Here is a 20,248-nt window from a genome sequence, read left to right as displayed (position 1 = left end):
GTCGCTCCAAAGACGCACGAGATGACTAGTTTTAAAACAGAGTGTGGTCAGTGGCTAATTTTGTAATTTTCCCTTTAAAAATTAAGACAACTTTCATATTAACTTTTTTTAAGACTAAAATTACAAATTAAAATATTTTAGTTTGATTTGATTTACAACCAACCCTATAACTAATATTGCCATTTTAGTCCCTGAGTTTTGTCCAAAATTGCCATTTTAGTCCAAATAGTTTTTTTTTGCCTCTAGGTCCCTGACTTTTCCCTTTTTTGTCATTTTGATCACATACACTAACTCCATCCAAAAACTCCATCTTTAACCAGGGGTATTTTGGGGATTTTCATTTTAAATGTTTTCAATTGCCATTTTGATCCAATTCCAAAAAATCAAAAAAAATTCCAAAAAATCAAAAAAATTCAAAAAAATTCTAAAAAATCATAAAAATTCTAAAAAATCCAAAAAAATCCGTTCGGCGTGAACCGTTTCGAACCCGAACCGTTTCGAGCTGAACCGTTTCGACGCGAACCGTTTCGACCCGTACCGTTTCGACCCGAACCGTTTCGAGCCGAACCGTTTCGACGCGAACCGTTTCGACCCATACCGTTTCGACCCATACCGTTTCGACCCGAACCGTTTCGACCCGAACCGTTTCGAGCCGAACCGTTTCGACCCGTACCGTTTCGAGCCGAACCGTTTCGACCCGAACCGTTTCGACGCGAACCGTTTCGACCTGTACCGTTTCGACCTGAACCGTTTCGACACGAACCGTTTCGAGCCGAACCGTTTCGAGCCGAACCGTTTCGAGCCGAACCGTTTCGAGCTGAACCGTTTCGAGCCGTACCGTTTCGACCCGAACCGTTTCGAGCTGAATCGTTTTGACGCGAACCGTGCCTCGAAACGGTACGGGTCGAAACAGTTCAGCTCGAAAAGGTACGGGTCGAAACTGTTCAGCTCGAAATGGTTCGGTTCGAAACGGTACGGGTCGAAACGGTTCGCATCGAAACGGTTCAGCTCGAAACGGTTCGGTTCGAAACGGTTCAGCTCGAAACGGTTCGGCTCGAAACGGTTCAGTTCGAAACGGTTCAGCTCGAAACGGTTCAGCTCAAAACGGTACGGGTTGAAACGGTTCAGCTCGAAACGGTTCGGGTCGAAACGGTACGGGTCAAAACGGTCCGCGTCGAAACGACTCAGCTCGAAACAGTTCGGGTCGAAACGGTACGGGTCGAAACGGTTCGCGTCGAAACGGTTCAGCTCGAAACAGTTCGGGTTCGAATCGTTTCGAGCTGAACCGTTTCGAACCGAACCATTTCTAGCTGAACCGTTTCGACGCGAACCGTTTCGAGCTGAACCGTTTCGAGCGGTTCGCGTCGAAACGGTTCAGCTCGAAACGGTTCGGGTCGAAACGGTACGGGTCGAAACGGTTCGTGTCGAAACGGTTCAGCTCGAAACGGTTCGGGTTCAAAACGGTTCACGCCGAAACGGATTTTTTTGGACTTTTTAGATTTTTTTTAGAATTTTTATGATTTTTTAGAATTTTTTAGATTTTTTGGAATTTTTTTGATTTTTTGGAATTGGATCAAAATGGCAATTGAAAACATTTAAAATGAAAATCCCCAAAATACCCCTGGTTAAAGATGGAGTTTTTGGATGGAGTTAGTGTATGTGATCAAAATGGCAACAAAAGGGAAAAGTCAGGGACCCAGAGGCAAAAAAAAACTATTTTGACTAAAATAGCAAATTTGGACAAAACTCAGGGACTAAAATGGCAATTTACTCTTTTATTATTGATATATAAATGCTTTCAGTGTTTTTATTTTTGGTTTATAAGTATTTTTATTCCTTATTTGTGGCATGTTATTGTGTATAATCAAATTATCTTCAAACCTCTAAGTAAATAGATATCAATATTTTTATTATATCGTAATGTAAATAAGTATTAATTATTTTTACCCGACCCATCCGCTATGGACGTAGTTTTGCTATTCAAAAAGTGGTAGTGACGCAGCTTATTGACCGTTTACCATCTATTTTGATGTAAATTAATATGTATATCAAGGCTTGATGTGACAACTCGTATTTCGAACCCGTCTTTGTAACGTATGTAACGTATGTGAACGTTTTATAATTTACATGAACTTTGAATTATTGAATGATATTATGTGTAACGTGTATTGCATGCTTGTATGTATATATCTATGTAAACGGCCCGAACGCACAACACCACTTGATCGCACAAGCCCATTTGGGCTACACCTTGCATTCGGATCAATGGGTAGCCGAGTTGGGCTCGGCCCATTTCCCTTTCACGCAAACAAACACCCTTAGAGGGGGGGGGGGTTGTTCTCTCATTTGTTACAATTCTCACAACACACACAAAACCCTACTTGCTCTCACCTCTCCCTAAGCCGACGGCAAGCACCCCCTTGGCAATCGAAGGTCTTGCCTCTCAATCGGATCACTCTCTCGTCGTTTGATTCTAGTCGGTTAGTATTTTTGTTATTGTTTCCTTGTTGAATGTTGATATGATACCATGCTAGACAAAACCGATTAGGACCGTTCATGTGATATTAAGCTAAACCGATTTGATGTTGCTATGCCTTGCATGCGGATTGATAATGTTTGATTGTTGTTGATGTTCTTGCTAATTGGCTCGCATAAATGTCATGTATGATTAACATAAGAATTGATGACCTTGTGATATTACCGAATAAATAAGCAATCGGCTGTGATATAATAGAACTCGGATAGATGATCAGGTTTAACTCGATTACATGTTTATAAGTTGTGTTCATGATTGAATCGAACTAGGGTTCATAAGAATTCATGATGTAATGGCCTGTTTGATCGATATTAGATTAATCATATGATTGGATATTGTGTTAATTGATTGATATGAAAATAAGGAAACTGTTAGTGATTGTTGTAACCGAATTTGCTTGATTGTTGGAATGATTGAACTAATCGCACAAAGAGCCCAATCGCATAAGCCAGTCGGTCGCACAAGACCTCTTGATCGTACAAGAGGTCCATTCGCACAAGCTGATCCGATCACACGAGTCATCCGGCCGCACAAGATGTCTTGATCGCACAAGGTTATCGGATTAGTTTAACTGTTGGGCCGGTGGACATGTTGGGTTGGGCTGGTCAGATCGCACAACCCACATAAATCGCACAAGTTGAGCCGTTATGCTGTTTGGGCCGTACAAGCCCAAAGTCAGTCGCACAACCCAAGTTGGACCGCACATGTCATGTTAGTGAATTTGGGCCGGCTTCTATTGGGCCAGCTCTGATCGCACAAGAGTGTCCCTGTTTATTTATTTGGGCCGAGACCTTTATGTTGGACTTCTTATATGCTGGGCCGGGATTGTTGGGCTTAGACACCTAGATCGCACAAGATGGTTGGGCTCGCACAAGCTCAATGGCCCAACCATCCGACTCGCACAAGTTGAGAATGTTATGTTATGATTGCTACGTGGTTTGCCATGATCAATACATGTTAGTAACGTGATTACTTGTATGAAACATACGTGCATTATTTAAGTCAAAACCTGACTTGTGTGGTAACCCTGTTAGGACGTGGTTGACCACTGTTAGTTCAAGAACCCTCTCTTTTGTGTATCTGCCGAGCAACCCAAGGTGAGTTCACACAGCCAAGGCATGGGATTCCCGGGTTGGGAATTGGGTTGGAATGTTTGATATGGAATGATTACTCGTACTTACGCTATTGCTAGACTATAGACCATCGTCCTCGGGATAGTCAGGACACTTACGTAAAACCTGCGTAAACTAGTATCTACCATTGTCTCCCGGGTCGGGAGGACACTTACGTAAATCCTGCATAACCTAATACCCACTACTGTCTTCCGGGTCGGAAGGACACTTACGTAAATCCTGCGTAAACCCCACACGTACCACTGTCCTCGGGGAAGGGCACTCACGTAAATCCTGCGTGACCTTGTACGTATTCCTGTTCTCGGTCTAAGAAGAACACATGGTTGCAAATAGTCTAGTAAGTACCATAATGGGAAGTCCCCTTAGTAAAGATAAACGTGGGAATCCCCCACTAGTAACATATATACAAGGCTTGGGAAGCCCTATTAGATGAACTTACGCATTACTGTTACGAACTTATTTTCTGTGAACTCGCTCAACTAGTTGTTGATTATCTGATGCATGCCTTGCAGGACCTTAGGTACATTATGGAGCTTGCACAAGGAGGAGCAGGTCGTTGTGGGCAAATGGATCGTGATTACTTATTAAACACTTATGACGTTTCAAACATTAATACTTATGTTGGGTTTTACATTAATGCTTCCGCTACACTTAATTATGTTGGTTTGATAAACACCTTTCGTATTGTTGGATAATTATTACTATTTATTTACATGTTCAATATGATTGGTGGCTTGATCCTGGTCAGTCACGCCTCCAAGCGGTGGTACTCCGCGTGTGGGATTTTGGGGGTGTGACACTTGAATCCGCCATTAGTTAACATCGGCCACCATTTTCGTCTCCATCAACGTATTCACAAGCGCGACACCACAGTCACTGTGTCTGTATATGTGTTCAGATAAAATATGTGTATCATATACTTATTTATGGGTTCTTAATTTCTTACCTCCGAATTTTCCGAAAGACTACTCAATATTTCAAATTATAAGCTCATAAGAAAAAAAAATGAAAGTTATTTTTCTGTGTATTCGACCCGACTGAAAGTGAAAACGGATATAGGTTAAAGCCGTACGGGCCGTTATAGAAATAACCGTATCCCCAGCCACACCACCGCCATTCTGTTTCTAACCACCACCATTCTCACACCACCGGCGCAACCCAGCCCTCCGATACCACAATCAATCAACATCCGTGTATATGGAACTCGGTTCACTCCACCTATCCACCGACTTTTCGTGCCCTAAAACCCTTCGAACAACCTCCTCATTACACCGCCTGACCACCGTCAAATTCCGGCCACCTTCTTCTCACCGCTACCACCACCGTCGCTTCGTCATTACTTCCTCTGCTTCTGTCCCTAACATTTCGTCCACTTCAACTGGTGTTGCTGTACACAACTTAAACAACTCTACTGTCAATGTTAATTCATCTTGTAATACTAGTAGTTTGTCAACTATTTATGACCACCAGAAGAAGATATCGACTGTTGATGACGCAGGCGGTGTGGATTATGTTCCCGAATTCGAGTTTTCTGTTAATCATGTGAGTTGTGTTGGAACATTTATTATTAATTGGATGATATTTACTGATTATGCATTGATGGTTTCAATGTAGCTTTAAAGCTACATTTTTCATTTTTGATTCTATGACTACAAGAATTGAATTTCCTTTACTTTTATCTTTAATTTTTAGCAGTAGCTTTTCAATTCACTTTCTTGTGGCCTCAGTGCAAGGCGTTTAGAAAGTCAGGGCTTTTTTATGCGAGGCGTATAGTACAAATATACAGTTTTTAGGGGCTTTAGACACGTTTTAGGCTTCTTTAGGGCTAGTTTAGGTTGATTCCAGGCTTGTTTAGGGTTGCTATAATTGTTTTTGATCTGTTCAGACGATTGTTGGCCACAATTTCGTCAGAACTTGGCCTGAAAAATGCGCCTGAGGGCCTGAAAGTGGGGGGTTTGAAGCGCGCGCCTGGGTGAGCCTTAATAATAGAGTATTACACCCTTGTGAAGCAAAGGCATCCTTCGAATCTGTTGCCATTAATTGACAGTTGAATTTATGTTGCCTTTGAACCTGTTTTGAATTGTGAAATAGACTTTTTTATGTAAAAGTTTAGGGGTAGTTGGTGTTAGTTATGTAACTCTATGTGCTATGATGTTTTATCTTTACACCTACATTATTAGGCTATGTGTATTTATTTGAAATTTTGAACCAACTACTTAGACTATGTAAATGCTATTAATTGGTCAATCAGACTCTGTTGTTGAAAGAACATTTGTCATGCTGCCAAGCTATGCAGTTAATGCGGTAAAATATCGGATATCGATCAAGGACCGATATTTGAAATATAGGTTATCTCGGTGAGATATCGGTGGGATATCGGTAATTTTAATATAATGCAGAATTTATATATATAGCAATTTAACACCAATAATTCAGTGTTATATTAGTGAGATATCGGTTATATTGGTCAAATATCGGTGATATATCGGTTATATCAGTTAAATATCGGTAATATATCGGTCAATATCGCCGATAATACCGGTACCGATATTTTGACCGATATTTTACTAAGGGACCGATATAACCGATATATCACCGATATTAACTGCATAGCTGCCAAGAAAAGAGCTAACTCAAGTAATAACTAAAGAGAGAAATAAGTATCGAAGCAACCCTGTGTTATATGATTTTTGGTTTTTACACATGCGTTGTTCATAATAATGATCCATACTCCATGAGAAATTGTCAAGCAACCTTGAGTTTCGGCTATCCTTTTTATTGCTCTAGTCAGCATAACACACATCTTGTGTTCTAGCTGCATTACATGTTATCATCATATTTATAAACAATCTAACATACATTTCTAGGGTGCTTTTGGGTCTGACGTCGTAGATTCTTGGAAATGGAAGCTAACATCATTACTGCACAGCAATGACAAACAAGAGCTGGTGTTAAAGGAAAAGAAGGACAGGCGTGATTATGATCAAATAGCATCTCTGGCAAGTGAATTAGGTTTATACAGGTAATTAGGCACCACCATCAGCTTTGTTATATGCGTTTTTATATACTTTGAAGTGGCTTTTTGACTGTAAATATTTGCAGCCGTTTGTATGCCAAAGTGGTCGTTGTCAGCAAAGTCCCATTGCCAAATTACAGATTTGAACTGGATGATAAGCGGCCACAGAGGGAGGTATTGATTTTAAAACTTTGTTTTTCCTAATTAAATATAAATTGTATTGAATGTAGTTGTCGAATATCTGCATTCTACAAGCATATACTGAAACTCTCCAGAATTAGCAGGTGATTTTGTCTCCTGGGTTGCATAGGAGAGTTGATGATCATCTTGAAAAATATCTTTCCCAGAAGCCTAAGAGCATCGATGGCTCTCAAGATAACATGTTTCCAACTGAAATTGTTAATAATAACATTGCTAATACTGGACCCTTTGAGCAAAAAGAGTCACTCCCGAAAAATAAAGCTGTATCAGACGATACCCTTTTTCGAAGAAGTATGCAATTGAGCATGGAGCAACAAGCTTGGCAGGTTCGGTTACCCTAAACAATGTTATATAATTTCAAGATTTAACTGGCCATTTACATGTATTTCATATTTTCTATGTGCAATGGGAAAGCCTTCACTGCATGACTTTTTGAATCTTTTTTATGTGTTTACGTGTTATTTACGAGTTATATGATAGTTTTAGGATAATTGTCTTTTCTCTATAGAAATCTTCAGAAGGTCAGAAGATGCTTGAGTTCCGCAGGAGTCTCCCTGCTTACAAAGAGAAGGATGCTATATTGAATTCTATTTCAAAGAATCAGGTATTTCAGTGTTTGAGATCTTTGTGCATGGTCCTGCCATTGTACATTATCGATAATTAGTTTTGGTTCAATTGTAAGATAATGTACTTGTTACAGGTTGTTATCATCTCAGGTGAAACCGGCTGCGGGAAAACAACACAAGTTCCCCAGTTTATTCTAGAATCCGAGATTAATTCTATGCGAGGGGCCACATGTAGCATCATTTGTACTCAACCCCGGAGAATATCTGCTATGTCTGTCTCTGAAAGAATTGCCATTGAAAGAGGGGAAAAATTGGGTGAAAACGTAATCATATTATTTTTAATTTTTTTTTTAAATTGAAAATTTACCGTCTTCTAAAATCTTCTTCCGTTTGAAGGTTGGATATAAGGTTAGGTTAGAGGGTATGAAAGGAAAGAACACCCGCCTGTTGTTCTGTACCAGTGGCGTTTTATTGAGGAGATTGTTAGTTGATAGAGATTTAAAAGGCGTGACTCATGTTATCATGGATGAGGTTCATGAACGTGGAATTGATGAAGGTAAGCGTATACAAAAAAAATCTGGATATGAAATGCATTTTTAATATTTTTTTCTTATTCGTGCCAGATTTTCTGCTTACTGTTATGAAAGAATTACTTCCTTGCCGGCCTGAACTAAGGCTTGTGTTGATGAGTGCAACCATAAATGCGGAGATTTTCTCTTCTTACTTTAATGGTGCTCCGGTGATTCAGATACCGGTAATCTTTAATTATTTATTTTTGAGTAAAATGCCATTTTAGTCCCTGAGGTTTGGCTAGTTTTGCGACATTCGTCCAAAGGTTTGTTTTTCCGCATCTGGTTCCAAAAGGTTTGAAATCTTGCCATTTTCATCTGGAGCGTTAACTCCATCCATTTTTCTTCGTTAAGTCAGGGGTATTTCCGTCTTTTTTGTTAACTCAAAGGGCAATCCGGTCTTTTTCAGGGGTATTCGATCTTTTTACATAAAATGAAAAAGACCGAGTTGCCCTTTAAGTTATCAAAAAAGACGGACATATCTCTAACTTAACGGAGAAAAAATGGATGGAGTTAACGACCCGGATGAAAATGGCAAGATTTCAAACCTTTTAGATCCAGATGCAGAAAAACAAACCTTTGGACGAAAGTCGCAAAGCTGGCCAAACCTTAGGGACGAAAATGGCATTTTAATCTTTTGTTTATGTGTATTTGCATGAAGTATACTTCATAAGTCAGGTATTTGGTGATAAAAACTGCCTCTTTTATATATATATATTTTTTTTCTTGCATGCAGGGTATTACGCATCCTGTACGTACCTATTTTCTGGAAAATATCCTGGAATCCACCGGATACAGATTGACAGCTGACAATCAAATCGATGATTACGGTCAAGTATGGAAATTAAATAAACAGACTTCAAACAAAAGGAAGAGCCATATTGCTTCATCTGTCGAGGTATACAATTATTATTTATAAAAATTTACTCTCCTTCATGGTTTATGTTGAGGTATACAATTATTATTTACATGTGTAAATTTGAAAATAGGAAGCACTTGGATCTGCTGACTACAGTGAATACAGTCAACAGACACAAGACTCTTTGCTCTGCTGGAATCCCAATTGCATAAATTTCAACCTCATAGAATACCTACTATGCAACATATGCGAGAACGGAAAACCTGGGGGTATTTTAGTTTTTATGACCGGGTGGGATGACATAATCTCCTTAAAGGAGAAGCTACAAGCTCACTCGGTTTTGGGAGATCCAAATCGAGTTTTGTTACTGACATGTCATGGTTCTATGTCCAGCTCTGAGCAGGTAGTCCTAAACTCCAAATGCGCATCGTTAGACTTTCTATCTGTTTTTTAGTATTTATATTTTTTTTTTGTTATGAATGCAGAGGTTAATATTTGAGAAGGTAGATGATGGAGTGAGGAAGATAGTGTTGGCTACGAATATTGCGGAAACCAGTATTACGATTGATGACTTGGTTTTTGTCATCGATTGTGGTAAGGCCAAAGAGGCATCATATGATGCGCTCAACAATACTCCTTGCTTGCTTCCTTCTTGGATATCCAAGGTTTCTGCTAAACAAGTAAGCTCCTTTTTGGAAGATAAATTACAGAATTTGAGTTGTTATTGATTGAGTTGCAATACAAAACATAAAGTCCTATATATAGGACATTACAGAAAAGGAAACAAATAAATAATAAAGAAAACGTAATCAATCTAATTATTTGATTTCCTGTAATTTATCCAGTAATTTCTCCAGTGATTTCTCACTGTCTATCATCCCCCCGCAAGTTGAGGGCGGGGAACGACCTGCAACTTGGACCAAAGCATTAGAAATCTTTGAGTAGGTAGAGGCTTAGTGAACACATCGGCTAGCTGGTCATGTGTTGAAATGAATTTGACCTGTAGTTTTCCTTGAGAAACCTTCTCGCGAACAAAATGATAATCACACTCAACATGCTTTGTCCGAGCATGGAAAACGGGATTGGCAGACAAGTACGTGGCACCTAAGTTGTCACACCAAAGCGTAGGAGTGACTATTGAGGCAATTCCAAGTTCCTGTAAAAGGGCCTCTAGCCATGTTAATTCAGCCACAGTATCAGCCATGGCTTTATATTCAGATTCCGTAGAGGAGCGAGATACTGTGCGTTGCTTCCTAGCATTCCATGAGATGAGGTTCGATCCCAAGTATATGGCAAACCCCCCCGTGGAGCGACGATCATCGGGACAGCCAACCCAATCAGCATCAGAGAAAGCCCTCAAAGTTGAGTTCCAGTTGACTTCGGTAAAGGCGTGTAGGGTGGAACCCGAGCCATGACGAATACAAAGGCCAAAGTGAGAAGTACCTTTCAGATAGCGTAATATACGCTTAACAGCCGACCAATGGTTTTCAGTGGGAGTGTGCATATACTGACATACTTTGTTGATAGCAAAAGTAATGTCAGGTCTTGACAAGGAAGCATACTGAAGAGCCCCCACTATTTGACGATACTTGGTTGGGTCAGCAAGAGTTGGACTGTCATTGCGAGTGAGAATCTGAGAGGTACTCATAGGAGAGGGAACTGGTTTGCAATCTGACAAACCTGCCTTCTGGATCAGGTCAGATATATATTTTTGCTGGGAGAGAATTAAGTGGCTGCCATGACGAATAACTTCAATACCTAGAAAATAGTGCAGGTCTCCCAGGTCTTTGACTGCAAAGGAGGTGCCCAAGTTTGCAATAACATCATTAATAGCATTGGTGTTGTTGCCTGTAACAATAATATCATCTACATAGACTAAAACATAGACCAAAGTTCCACCATTTTTAAGAATAAAGAGTGAGGGATCCGTTTTGGAGCCAGTGAAACCCAGATGATGCAAAGTGTTACTGAGACGTTCAAACCATGCACGTGGTGCCTGTTTGAGTCCGTAGAGGGACTTATGCAGCAAGCATACATGATCAGGTTTGGATGCATCAATAAAGCCAGGTGGTTGGCGTAAATAAACAGTGTCGTTCAATTCGCCGTGAAGAAAAGCATTTTGAACATCTAGTTGGCGAAGCGACCATTGATTCGTTACAGCAAGAGTCAACAAAACTCGTATTGTTGTTGCTTTGACAACAGGGCTGAAAGTTTCCTGATAATCAATACCAGGCCGTTGGTTAAAGCCCTTAGCAACCGGTCTCGCTTTATAGCGTGTAACATTACCATTTGCATCCCTTTTAATCCTGTAAACCCACTTAGAATCAATAACGTTAGTGTTTTTAACACAAGGTACAAGTGACCATGTTTCGTTTCTAACAAGAGCATCAAACTCTTCAGCCATGGCTTGGCGCCATTCGGGAGATTTGTTGGCGACAGTAAAGGAAGATGGCTCAACAGAATTGGGAGGATCGGTAGAGACATGATAAGCGGAAGGATTATAACGAATGGTAGGTTTGGGATTTTGACGGAGATTGGGTGGACGAGCACGAGGTGGTGGATTAGTGTGAGCCAAGGGCTGGGAGGCAGTCGAGGGCTGGGAAGTGAGGACATGTTCACCTGAGGAACATGGGTTCGAGTCAGGAAGAGGGTCGGTGATAGAGACAGAAGCAGTTTGCTGGACAGATTCGGGTACGGGCTGGTTGACAGGTTCGGTGATAGGATGTGGGACAGGGCTGGGTTCACAGTTTGGTGGAGGTGGAGTAGGATATGAAGAGTAATATGGTGAGGATTCTTCCGGTAAGGTGGTTGTGTCAGGTGGGTTGAAAGGAAAGAGGTGCTCGTTAAATCGTACGTGACGAGCAATGTAGATGCGGTCAGTTTGTAGGTCTAGGCAGCGATATCCATGATGGATTAAACTGTAACCGAGAAAGACACAAGGTATGGACCTAAAGTCCATTTTGTGAGGGTTATAAGGTCGTAGGTAAGGGAAGCATTCACACCCAAAAACTCGTAGGAAAGAGTAATCAGGTGGTCGGTGAAATAGGCATTCAAAGGGAGATTAGGGCATGCGATTGATTAGATAAACCGCTGTTTCAAATGCAAAATCCCAAAAATGTTGGGGAGTGTGAGAGTGAGCAAGAAGGGTTAAACCGGTTTCAACAACATGTCTATGCCGGCGTTCGACAATACCATTTTGTTCACTCGTGTGTGGGCACGAGTGTTGGTGAATGATGCCAAGTGAAGAAAGAAAAGGCGCAAGAGGACGAAATTCACCGCCCCAATCGGATTGAACCCGTTTGAGTTTAGTGTTGAATTGTCTTTCGGACATTTTAACAAACAATTTGAAGGTAGAGAAAACATCAGATTTATGTTTTAAAGGGTAAAACCACATATATCTCAAGTGATGGTCCACACATAGTAAAAAGAATCGATAGCCGGTGAAAGAAACAGAAGGAGCGGGGCCCCAAACATCGCAATAAACTAAATCCAAAACATTAGTACTACGAAAATTGGAAAGTTTCAAAGACAGTTTGGAGGATTTCCCCATTTGACAAGAAGAACACAATGAAGAAGACAATTTATTTAAAACTGGTAAATTATTGCTAGACAAAATAGAATGAAAAACTCGTGCATGGGATGCCCGAGTCGTTGATGCCAAATTGTTGAAGGAGCTTTGACTGCTGTGAAGGAGACATGTGATAGGGACTTCATCTTTGGAAGATAAAGCGAGTAGAGACCGTTATCACTTGGGCCCGTGAGTAGGATGGTATGTGTAGACTCGTCCTTCACAACAAAGAAAGAAGAATGAAATTCAAAAAACACGTTATTATCTGAACAAAATTGCTGGACTGATAAGAGATTTTGTTTGAGTTGGGGTACGTGAAGAATATTATTTAAAGTAAAGGTTTTGTTAGGAGAATAAAATTTTGATGAGCCAATATGACAGATTGGAAGAGGATTACCATCGCCAACATGAAGTGAATGGTTACCAAAGTAGGCTTCAGAGTTATCCAAGCTTGCAAGATCAGGAGTAGCATGGCCATTCGCACCTGTGTCTGGTTTCCAAAGTGAGCCTGATGGGGATCCAGTTTCAGCAAAAGCAGCATAGTTAGCCGGAGAAGACTCCCGGGCTGATGTGGACTGAGTTGGACATTGAGCAGGAATGTGTCCTATGCCACAACGATTGCAATGACCGTAAACGGTGTTTTGGGTGGATGCCCAAGCAAACTGAGAATTTCGGTTTTGATTGTTGGATCCACGGTACTCATCGCGACCTCTGGTGTTAGCACCACGTGAGTTAGCACGGTAATTTCCACGCCGGTTGTTACGAGAATTGTTTTGGGAGCGGTTGGAGAAATAGGCCTGTGGTTGCTGGTTGGCCTGATTAATTACGGGGCTGAGTTGGTACCCAAGAAGGGCGGCTTGTTGCTGCAGCATAGTGAGGGCAGGGCTGTGCTGAGGAAGAGGCAGCAGGCCTGCCGAGGGGGAGGGCAGAATCGCAGGCTGTGCAGCAGCCGAGTAAGCCCTGCAACGAGTTTGGTGGCTTCCTATTTATCATGAACTCATGGTCACTTAGAAGGCCATGTAATTCATTAAAAGTAATTGGCGGAGAGCGAGCCAGGAGATTAGCTTTGAGGCCATCATATTCATCACGTAGGCCAGAGAGTACCAACATGGTGATATCCTTGTCCTTAAATGGTTCCCCAATGTTCGCTAGAGCCGTGGCATAATCTTGGGCACGGGTGAGATAGGCAGCAGATGTTTCATCAGGCTTCATCTCTATTTTCAGCAACTGAGTTTTGAGGGTGTATTCTCTAGATGAGTTATGCGGAGCATATGCCCGTTCCAAGGAGAGCCAAAGGTCACGAGAGGTTTCACCTTGAACATGTTGAAAAGAGGATTCGGAGATGGTTGAAATAATGACCATGCGAACATGAGCATCATTCGCGAGCCAATTGGAGTAGCTCGGGTTGTCCATGGCTGCTGTTTCAGTGGTGGCAGCAGTCCGTGATGGAGGGCAGCGGATGGTCCCGTCAACATAACCAAAGAGGTGATTGGTGATTAAGAAGGGGTGTATCATGTTTTTCCGGAGGCCATAGTTGGTAGGGGTAAGTTTAAAGGCAAATTTGTGGGAGTTATGTGCTGTTTTCTCAGTACTGGTGAAGGCAGAAATCATTGCCATGGAGCCGGTTGGGTGGTTTGCTGTTGATCAGAAAGAAGAAGAGTGGTAAGGAAAAAAAGCGGCCTGCAGGTTGTTTTAGGGTTAAAAAAAAAGAAAAAAAAAAGAAGGCTGTGATACCAAGATAAATCACAGAATTTGAGTTGTTATTGATTGAGTTGCAATACAAAACATAAAGTCCTATATATAGGACATTACAGAAAAGGAAACAAATAAATAATAAAGAAAACGTAATCAATCTAATTATTTGATTTCTTGTAATTTATCCAGTAATTTCTCCAGTGATTTCTCACTGTCTATCATTGGATAATTAGTTTATTGCATAAACTGTTTTATTCATATTTAAGTTTGCCTTGTATATGGATCATATACGATCAGATCCATGTTCATATCCATTTGCATCGGATGTGGATATGAATGTCTCCAGTATTTGGACATAGATTCAGACATTGTATTCATTTGCATGTCTTTGTTTGACGAGAGCGATATGGATGATGCAGTAATAATAGTGTTAGAAATCTATAATATGTAATAAGCAACGTATATCACTGTTGTTAATACTGGGCATAGCACCCACTATAGCGTTTAGCGTGGCGATGCGGCAATAGGTCGCAATCTGATTTTGGTGCCTCCATAGCGTGAAAATAGCGGGATTATAGGGTTTTTTTTTAATATAAATAGCAATAAAATCATCATCATCATCATCATGATCATCATCATCATCATCATACTCAGTAAATCCCACCAATAGCAAAGCTAAGGTAGGGTCAGAGGAGGGTAAGATGTAGACAGCCTTGGACATAAGGCACATAACACTCAGCAATTAAGACAAAGGCCGATTAGTGCATGTACTCCCTTGTCTTTCGGCTATCAACGCCACCACATGATAGCGGGATTTTAGTTTATTTTAAAAATATACATATATATACAGCGTATTTTGATAACATATACATATAAAATATTTTTAAAATTTTCTTCTAGTGTATCGCTAAACATAAAATAGCACATGCTATTTCATCACGCAGTGTATAGGCAGCTTGTCGCTATCGTTCGCTATTAACAACTATGACGTATATACGTTTTCTTTATTTGTCACATGTAATCGACAACCAATTGAATATCCGTCCTCATTTTGTTAAACATATTATTAACTAAATAAACTCGTTATAAGAAATTTGTTTATCACAAATACGTACGATCATGAGCATCTGCTTTTAGCAGAGAAGAATATGCACTAATTAAATATGATACTAGTTCAAGGAGTATATGGATTTTCAGATGTCCCGAGTACAACCCTAGTCTCTTACCTCTTAAATCATTTTTATCTTAAACACGTGCCTTATTATCGTAATAATATTGTTTTTTTTTTAATCATAATTTACACGTTAACTGATTAAAACCTTTTTTAAGAAAATGAACAAATAAGTTTTGGGTCAACCTAACCTGACCCGTATAAAAGTTACCCGTATCAATGCTTATTTTTGTATTACAAAAGTATATTGATTTAGTGTTTCTTTGTTACTGGGCATTAAGAGGAGAGGAAGGTCCGGCCGTGTTCAACCAGGAGAATGTTACCATCTATATCCCCAATGCGTCTACGATTCTTTTGCTGATTTTCAATTGCCAAAAATACTGCGGACTCCTTTGCAATCCCTTTGTTTGCAAATCAAAAGTTTGAATCTTGGTAGTATTTCTGGATTCTTATCCAGGGCGTTGCAGTCACCTGACTCGCTAGCGGTAATGCTAACTTTCAAATCCATTCTTATTTCAAATTTGATGCAAAATTTACTTTCATAGTTATATAAGTTAACAGCTGTCATTCATTTGTTTGTAGGTTCAAAATGCTGTTGAATATCTCAAGCTAATCGGTGCTTTGGACGAGAAGGAAAATCTGACCATATTGGGTATGTTGGATTTCATCACAGGTGGCATATTTTACCAATTTACTTATGTATGGGTCGGGTGTAGGTTGTAATTTCATTTCAAATGGGCTAAATCAGTTTTTTATAGCTAAGTGGGAAATTGATCAATGGTTCGAACACGTCGAACACATTGAAAGTCACCCAAAGTTTACTTGACTCTTTAGTGCATACAACTTCCTAGGTCGTTTCTATTCATGATGCACGGTATTGATGTATTTACAATATTTTGCAATCATAATTAACACATTAACAATTTAAAGTTAGTTTAAAATTGATCAAAGAGTAAAATGCCATTTTCGTCCCTGAGGTTTGGCCACTTTTGCTACTTTCGTCCAAAGGTTTGAAATCTTGCCATTTTCATCCAGCTCGTTAACTCCATCTAGTTTTCTCCGTTAAGTCAGAGGTATTTTTGTCTTTTTTGTTAACTTAAAAGGGTAATTTGGTCTTTTGAATACTTGCACATTATGCTAAATGCTTGTACATAAAGTGAAAAAGACCGAATTGCCTTTTAAGTTAACAAAAAAGACAAAAATATCCCTGACATAATGGAGAAATTTGGATGGAGTTAACGAGCCGATGAAAATTTCAAACCTTTTGGATCCAGATGCTAAAAATCAAACCTTTGGACGAAAGTCGCAAAACTGGCCAAACCTCAGGGACGAAAATGGCATTTTTTGTGGGTCAACCCAGCTTGAACCGGTTTGTTCACTTTTACTAAATGGCCATTTAAACCCGAAACTACCACCCATCTTGTCACCTCCATCTATCGTATATATAATATTTTTTTCTAAACTAGAGTCGTTGCAGGTGGCTACTTGGCAATGCTTCCAATGGAGCCGAAACATGGAAAGATGCTTGTAATGGGTGCATTTTTAAATTGCCTTGACCCGATATTGACCATCGTGGCTGGTCTTACTGTTAGGGATCCTTTTCTGGCACCTTTGGAAATAAAAGAGGTTAATTACGCTTCCTGTTTTATTACAAAAATAAATGTTTATTACATAGTATTATAATTCTTATGCCTTTTACAGTTGGCACAGGCTGCTAAAGCACAATTCTCCCATGGATTTAGTGATCATCTTGCTCTTGTACGGGCATACAACGGTTGGAAAGTAGCTGAACGAAAGCGAATCGGTCATAAATACTGTTGGAAAAACTTTCTCTCTCCACAATCAATGAAAGCTATTGATTCTCTTCGAAGGGAATTTCAATCTGTGCTTAAAAGTATCCGTCTTATTGACAACAAGGCGAGCAGTTACAACACTTATAGCTATGATGAAAATCTCGTCCGTGCAGTTATCTGTTCGGGATTGTATCCAGGAGTCTGCTCTGTTGTGGTAGTTATATGCATTCATTATATCAAAATATTCTATTTTTATCTATCTTATTTATCAATCTTATCTTTAAATAATTATATCTACTAACATGAATACGTTTCCAGCACAAGGATAACTCGTTATCACTAAAAACAATGGAAGACGGTCAGGTGTCTCTACATTCCGTAAGTTCACCACTTTTTATACATTTTTTCAAACTGTATTCTTATGTGATAAACGATGTGCATCATCATCTATAAAGTCGATATGTTTTTCTTACTTGCAGAAATCGGTTAATGCACGTGATTTTAAAATACCATACCCATGGCTGGTCTTCAACAAAAAGGTCAAAGTCAACTCTGTTTACCTTCAAGATTCAACAGCTGTATCTGATTCAACGCTGCTTTTATTTGGGGGAAGCATTTCAATAGGTGATGTTGTAAGTCTATATCCCCTTTGTCATGTTACTTTTTCTATTCTTTTATTTTTAAATTTTGCATGATTGCTAAAATATATTATTACAACGATAATCTAACCTTTATTCTAAGCAGGAGGGACACATGAAAATGTTGGGAGGATACTTTGAGTTCTTCATGGAACCCGCAATAGCAATAACATATCGAACTTTAAAACGAGAGCTCGATGAGTTATTCCAGACTAAAGTACGTAAAACAGAAATCAGACCGTTGTTTACCTTTAGAGCTATGATCACATTTTTCTAATTTTTTTTTTTGTCTCAGTTAATGAATCCAAAAATGAACCTGCAAGCCCACCATGAGCTTTTATCTGCGATACAATTGCTGCTCTCAGGAGATCAATGCAGTGGTAGGTTTGTATACAACCACCAGGTGATACGTAGCAATTCAGTACCTTCTATTGCCTCACCACCGCTGCCACCGCCCCTAGTTTCTGCGACAGAAAGTGGACCAGGAGGTGACAATTCCAAAAGTCAACTCCAAACATTACTTGCTAGAGCAGGCTATAGTACACCAATCTATAAGACTAACTTGTCAAACAACCAGTTTATGGCCGTTTGTGAATTCAATGGCGTGCAAATCATGGGCCGTCCTTGTAACAACAAGAAACAAGCTGAGAAAGATGCGGCTTCTAAGGCTTTGGATTGGCTTTTGGGTGGTAATGTTGTGACGCGTGAAACGATCGACATCATATCAATGGTTTTGAAGAAGAGCAAATCGAACCAGAATTAGGAGGTGCCGTAAATTGACTAAACCTTTCTTATTTGAGATTTCCGGATGCTTAAAGAACACCAATAGAAGCATTTTTCATGTCACTAAATGAAGTATTCGATGATCAGGCTGGAATTGGACTAGCTTTTGACCATTAGTTGGACTAATTTTGACCATCTTCGGTGAGATCAAATTTTGCTCAAGATCAAGAACAGTAAAAAACAGCTGACATGTAAGTTTCCTCTTTGGACTGAATTTATGTATATAGTTGGTAAATACAATATTGATTATAAATATATTTGTTACAATGTGAATTATAAAATGGGTATAAAACATTTAATCTTGTAAAGTGATGTATCTATTCTAAGTTGCTGTTTGGAGTTGGAGTTGGAGTTGGACCAGCAATGAATGCAAATGGGGCCTAGTATCTGTGAGAAGCATCACATACTAACAAAAGTAGGGTAGGAAGAAACAAACAGAGTGATCCTTGTTATATAATCATTAATTTCAGGACAATTATATTCAGGCTAAATTAAATGTGGAGATGCTTTTGACCATTTGTCTATTGAACTCAAAATGAGGGCCATATGTATTTATTATGCAACACCATATACTATTCACCTTTGTGGTCCTTCCTCCTATTCAATCAACAAAACATATACACTTTTTAGAAAATTATTTTCATTTTGAATATTTGATATATAATTTAATTTAATAGAATATTTGATAATTTAACAATTTTAATTCTTTTGTCTTTATTTGATATTTTCATTTAAAATGTTTGATTTAATATAGAGATGAGATTTCTTGACGAATACCGGCATATTACCGATACTGGTACCAGTATGTTTCGGTATCAGTATTGGTATTTGTTTTCAACGACTATGGGTATTGGTATTAGTCTGTTTGGGTATATTTGCGACATCAAATACGGAGACCGATTATCATCGGTATGGTATGGTATTTGGTTTAGGGTTGTGCTCTACTTTGGTTTCTGTATTTTTTGGTACCATACTGATCTCATTCCTATTTTAATATTTGATAATTGATATTCTGTGTGGCCATTCATGCAAGGAACAATCTTGAGATGGGACTTATCGGATCATAGGCACATAACGGTGGGCAGACCTCGGGCCCACCCTATTCCATTTATATAATTAGAGGCTGGGCCACAAGGAGGTTGGGCCATAAGGTGTTCTTTCATGTGACAATTCACATGTTGAAAAAAATTGTAACACTTTATATATGAATATAAAATTTTGAAAATGGTATATTCATAGTTTACTGTTAATGAAGGTAAAAGCACAAAACACTCCAAATATCAAATAATCATAATAAAAGCTAAATTTTTTGCATGTTCTCACCATTAATTAATCATGTAAAGATCCGGTAAATTAAGATGAAGTACAAACTAGAGAATTCAAGTTGCCAGTTGGCTCCAATAAAATCGAAGTGGAGTAACTTAAGGACAAGAGACAGATACCGGAGTATATATAGTGGTTTGCCGATCAAAAAAAAAAAAAAGAGACAGACAGTAAATCCATGGTTTGACCGTGAATTGAAAGAACCACGCGAAGAACCATGGTCAATGTATGACTTGACTGTGGACCGACCATCCCTCATTTTTACAAAACGTCAATGTCAAGCATGTACACATTCGGTATACATTCAAGTTGAGTAAAGGATTTATCTCAATTCTCAAGAAATAACAATCCTTCAAATTTAAATTTATAGATTGCGAATATCTTTTATAAAACATAT

At 39.3% G+C, this 20,248-nt stretch overlaps 1 protein-coding gene across 2 annotated transcripts; it reads left to right on the top strand.

The window, feature by feature from the left end:
- Positions 1-4,681: 4,681 nt before the first annotated feature.
- Positions 4,682-18,836, top strand: LOC110921088 (DExH-box ATP-dependent RNA helicase DExH5, mitochondrial). 2 transcript variants are annotated; one of them, XM_022165358.2, is made up of 19 exons: positions 4,682-5,211; positions 6,537-6,691; positions 6,772-6,859; positions 6,970-7,212; positions 7,395-7,490; positions 7,587-7,775; positions 7,849-8,008; positions 8,076-8,206; positions 8,758-8,919; positions 9,011-9,283; positions 9,366-9,560; positions 15,596-15,799; positions 15,897-15,966; positions 16,792-16,940; positions 17,016-17,321; positions 17,426-17,485; positions 17,587-17,739; positions 17,849-17,962; positions 18,041-18,836. In XM_022165358.2, the coding sequence occupies exons 1-19, from the start codon at positions 4,867-4,869 to the stop codon at positions 18,506-18,508; spliced, it is 3,561 nt and encodes a 1,186-aa protein (XP_022021050.1). In that variant the 5' UTR covers positions 4,682-4,866; the 3' UTR covers positions 18,509-18,836. The 2 variants fall into 2 exon arrangements, with proteins under 2 accessions (XP_022021050.1, XP_022021051.1); XM_022165359.2 differs by having other exon boundaries at positions 4,683-5,211; positions 17,852-17,962; positions 18,041-18,783.
- The last annotated feature ends 1,412 nt before the right edge of the window (positions 18,837-20,248 follow it).

This window comes from Helianthus annuus, chromosome 17 (genome assembly GCF_002127325.2).
Source record: "Helianthus annuus cultivar XRQ/B chromosome 17, HanXRQr2.0-SUNRISE, whole genome shotgun sequence".
In the NCBI taxonomy this organism is placed as follows: domain Eukaryota; kingdom Viridiplantae; phylum Streptophyta; class Magnoliopsida; order Asterales; family Asteraceae; genus Helianthus; species Helianthus annuus.
This window is presented reverse-complemented; position numbering and strand designations above follow the sequence as displayed.

Bases quoted from the DNA above. Each gene is read 5' to 3' on its own strand.
- LOC110921088 (XM_022165358.2), top strand. From the start codon at position 4,867: ATGGAACTCGGTTCACTCCACCTATCCACCGACTTTTCGTGCCCTAAA. The intron at 16,941-17,015 runs GTTAATTACGCT...TGCCTTTTACAG, and splicing joins CACCTTTGGAAATAAAAGAG to TTGGCACAGGCTGCTAAAGC. The intron at 17,322-17,425 runs GTAGTTATATGC...ATACGTTTCCAG, and splicing joins CAGGAGTCTGCTCTGTTGTG to CACAAGGATAACTCGTTATC.